The 4120-nt window shown below is 61.4% G+C and overlaps 1 protein-coding gene across 1 annotated transcript in view; it reads left to right on the forward strand.

Moving 5' to 3' along the window:
• GNG4 (G protein subunit gamma 4) overlaps positions 1-1457 on the forward strand; it is a 30690-nt gene extending 29233 nt beyond the window's left edge. Inside the window, exon 4 of the mRNA XM_006145959.3 lies at positions 875-1457. Coding sequence (XP_006146021.1) covers positions 875-1003 — 129 coding nt within the window. The 3' untranslated portion in view covers positions 1004-1457. The remainder of the gene's footprint in view (positions 1-874) is intronic.
• The last annotated feature ends 2663 nt before the right edge of the window (positions 1458-4120 follow it).

Raw genomic sequence — 4120 nt, forward strand, 5'->3', positions numbered from 1 at the left:
GACCCGTCCACCCCGCGCTTCCGCGTAGCAGGGGGGGGGGGGGGGGCATGGGACCTAAAATGCCCACTGTGTGCTAAAGGTAGGCTCAGGCTGCTTAGAGGGGGGACTGTGGAGGAGTCCGAGTCTCCTAAATCTTGCCCGTGACACCAGTGAAGCTCAGAGAGGTTGAGATGCTTGTCCAAGGGCACACAGCTGCCGAGGAGCACAGGTGGACCTAGAAGCCCTGCTCCAACCACACCCCCACAGTCGCAGCCCCGTCAGGGCCTGGTGACTGCTGGTCCTTGACCTGCCATGCCGAAGGGGGTCTGGATTGGGAGATGAGCCCATTTAAAAAGCCCAGAAGGGGACGCGTGTGGCTTGTACGGCTGGAGGCTCTGGAACATTTTTCCCTTTGCTTGTGGGGCGCTGCCCCTGCTCACGAGAGGATTCAGACGCGGGCTGTCCTGAGAGGAGTCCTATATGCCATGCCCTCGGCCAGCCTGTGAGCCTCCCGGGAGCACTGCGGGGGAGCAGCCTCCTTGGGGAGTGGTCCTGCTCCACCACCGCTGGCCAAGCGTGGGACCTGCCCCTGCACCACCCTTCCTCTGGACTCAGCTGGGGAGAGGCCTGGAGGGAGCTTTCGGCCAGGTTCAAACACAGGTGCCCGTTGGACACAGCCGTCCCTGTGTTCTGTGAGGGGGTGCAGTGTCTGCACCAGGCTTGGGCGCGCCTGGCCCCGAACCAGCATCTCTAGTACTGCTGAGTGCCGTCGCACCGGCTCCGCCAGGTCCAGCAGGTCACCATGCGCCCCAGCCTGCACCTGGCCTCGCTGTCGCTGGGCACAGTCGGCCCACTCAGAGCCAGCTAGGTGAGTGCCTGTGCTCCGTCCCCACAGGTCTCCCTGGCCGCCGCCGACCTCCTGGCTTACTGCGAGGCCCACATGCACGAGGACCCCCTCATCATCCCTGTGCCCGCGTCGGAAAACCCCTTCAGGGAGAAGAAGTTCTTCTGCACCATCCTCTGACTCCGTCCATGCTGAAAACGGTTCTGCCCGGACGTCTCTGTGGAGACCCTGCAAGCTCTCAGCCTCGGGCCGGGGCGGCTGCGCCCGAGTCATTTCTCACTTGTTTCTTTGGGTCCTCAGTGCTGTCCTCCTCCCCATGTTATCCCCACCACTGGCAAAGCAGCAGGCGTTTCATAGTGAGCCGCCGGGGTGCCCTGGCCAAGCGAGCGCGTGCAGGGTCTAGTGTTTTGAAGCATCTCTTGCCAAGTTTAAATGCATCAATAAATGTCGGTGATAACTTACAGAAAACCGTCCCTGGATACCTCCGTCCCGGTCAGTCTGTGTCTGATTACAACACTTTGACCCCAGAGGCAGTGCCACCTCCCTGACTGGGCAGACAGTTCCGGAAGTCGGTTTCTGGCATTCCCAGCACCCTCGTAAAAGCAGACCCTCGTCCCAGGGTTGGGACGGTTTTCCCACGGTGTCTTCCTGGGGCCTTGCATTCCAGACCCAGTGGTGACACCTGTCTCTTAGCTTCTCAAAGCCTCGGGGAGCAGGCAGGTGCTGGTGGCCGTCACGCAGCGCATGCGCACCTATTGGGCTGCAGGTGCCGCCTCAACTCCCCTGGGCCGCTTGTCTGGCCGCTCGGTAGTTCTCGCATGGGCTGCTCTGGAGTGGCCTGGGCACTGTGGGGTTTCACTGTGCCCTGCCCACAGCACGAGTCCCAGTGACAGCCGTCACCCGTCTGAGCACTAATGGGGTCACCATATGTGATCCTTCACAGAAACTATGAGGGCGTGGAGCTGTCTTGGAGCAGGGGACTGAGGCCTGTTGGGGCCCGAGGCAGCCAGCAGGAGAGCAGGGACCGGGAGCAGGCGCCCCAAGCCCTGCTGCACCCTCCCGCCTCTGCAGGTAGGTAGGCTGCAGACCAAGTGCACACACCAGCAGAGCCGGCCCGGCTACCACCTCCTGCCCATATGACAGCACACGTGTGTCCACGTCGCAGGAGGCACCCCGCAGGGCTGCGTTCTGGCAGTGCGTGGAAGAAGGCACGTGGGCGCCCAGGGACGAGCCAGGCGCAGTGAGCAGCACTGAGGCCCTCTGAGTTAGGTCCGCTGGCCACCACAGCCACCCTCGCACCCATGGTGAGCTCGGCACGGGAGCTCCGTCTGTCTGCCCTGCCGCGTTCACCGGGAGAGCCTCTCCTGGCTCTGGGGGCTCTGTGGGGTGAGGGGAGCCGCACCCCTCCTGCCCACCTGGTTTGGAGGAAGCAGAGGGCGCTGCATGGACACAGATGCGGCCCTGGTGATTGTTCAGACCACACGTGCACCGGAGGCCAGGACGCCACACGGGAGGATAAGTCCTCTGGGGCGAGCCAGGCTCGGCAGTGCCCTCCAAACTGGTGCATATCTCCGCTGGGTGGGGGACCCTGCACCTTCTTCCTCTGACCCCTTTGGCCGGGCCCATCTCAATTCCCTGAAGGCTGACGGCATGGCCAGAGTTCCAAGGCTGGGGCTGGTGGGGCTGCTCACTGGAGCAGAGGGGCCTTGGGTTCTCCCGTCCGGCTGGCGGCTGGAATCTCTGCACCCCACAGCCCACATCAGTGTCGCTCACCTGACCAAGCAGTCCACGGAGCTCTCTGAGGCTGAGGGCAGGGGAGCTTGGTGGGGCCAAACCAGGCCAAGGGGAACCTGCCTTCGTCTCCAGCCAACCCCCCAGGTTTTCATTGGTACCCCGCAGGCCGCCTTCTGCCTCCTCTCCTCTCCTCCTCCTGCGGCCTCTCTCCCTGACATTCACCCAGGGGTCATTTCCTGTCCGTCCATGTTGCCTCTTCCTCCCAGACCTGGGCCCTCTGTGGACCGTCCTGCAATGCTCTCAGCTCAATTCCCTCTCGAAGGCGAGGCCACACACGTAGGCTCAGATGTGCACATGTGTGAGTGGACGGTCAGTAGGAGAGGGCGAATGGCCTGCTGTCCTGGGGGGTGTAGCTGCAGGGACAGCTGTCGCTCTGCAAGGACAGTGACCAGGAGAGCAGACGGGATCCTCGCTTTTTTTTTTTTTTTTTTTTTTAGAGGTTTTTGCCTTAAGGTACATGCGCTCACCAGAGAGAGAGGAACACAGAGGGAAGGTGTTAAGTCCCTGCCCGGAGGTGGCGACACCGCAGCCCTGTCCTTCCTCCTCCTGGGATTTTGGGCATGCGCGCACATGCACAGGTGTGTTTCAAACCACTGGGTCCAGGGTTCAAACCGTGGTTGGCCATCTGTGAGCCCAGCAATGTAACTGCTGCACCATCTGCGGGCCCAGGCCGTGGTGATCAGGTGAGTTTGGTGCGTGGAAATCAGCCGTGCACTGCGGGCACTTCCCGTCTGTATGTAACACCTCAATACAAGCTGGTCTTCCTGGCCAGCCATCAAGAATCCTGCTGTTGGGACCAGCAGATGGCATAATGATTATGTCGCTGAACTCCCACCTACCTGCCTGCGGTTCAAGTCCTGGACCTGGAGGCTTAAAACTCACACTGGGCACGTTATATGTGCGTGCCCAAGAACCCGAGCGGAGAATGGAGGAGAAGGGACTGCAGCATGGCCATCACCCCTGGGGAAGATTTCTCGCTTTCTGTCTCCTCTCTGTCTTTCTGGTGAACACACGCACCCTACGAGGAAAAAAGAACAAAGAACCCTACTGTTTATTTTCTTTTCTCTTTTGCTACTTTGCTTAACTTTTTATTCCTCTTTAGGCGTCATCATCAACATGATTTTGACAACAGCTAACATTGGGGGCATCACAAAAGCAGGTCTGACGGCCTTCTGAAGTACAAAGTGCTCACAACTGCAGCCCCGGGTGGAGGGGGCCGCCCCGGGTGGAGGGGGCAGCCCCAGGTAGAGGAGGCAGTCCTAGTGACCTAGAGTGGCCTGAGACCTGCCTGGCCTGGGTCATAGTCACACCCTGCTCCCCCTCGGAATCCTGCGCTCCATCCACATTGGCCATCCAGGCTGGTCACTGCCCGGCCTTCCACCTAGGGGCCTGCGCAGCCGCAGGCCCCAAGCCCGAGCTGGCACCAGCACTCCGCCCACCGGCAGCCCGCCTGGATCTGTGGCCTTTGCCTGCGCCCCGAGCGCTCCAGCTCTGCCTGCTCCT

The sequence above is a fragment of the Tupaia chinensis genome, unplaced genomic scaffold, assembly GCF_000334495.1.
Source record: "Tupaia chinensis unplaced genomic scaffold, TupChi_1.0 Scaffold000161_1, whole genome shotgun sequence".
Lineage (NCBI taxonomy): Eukaryota > Metazoa > Chordata > Mammalia > Scandentia > Tupaiidae > Tupaia > Tupaia belangeri.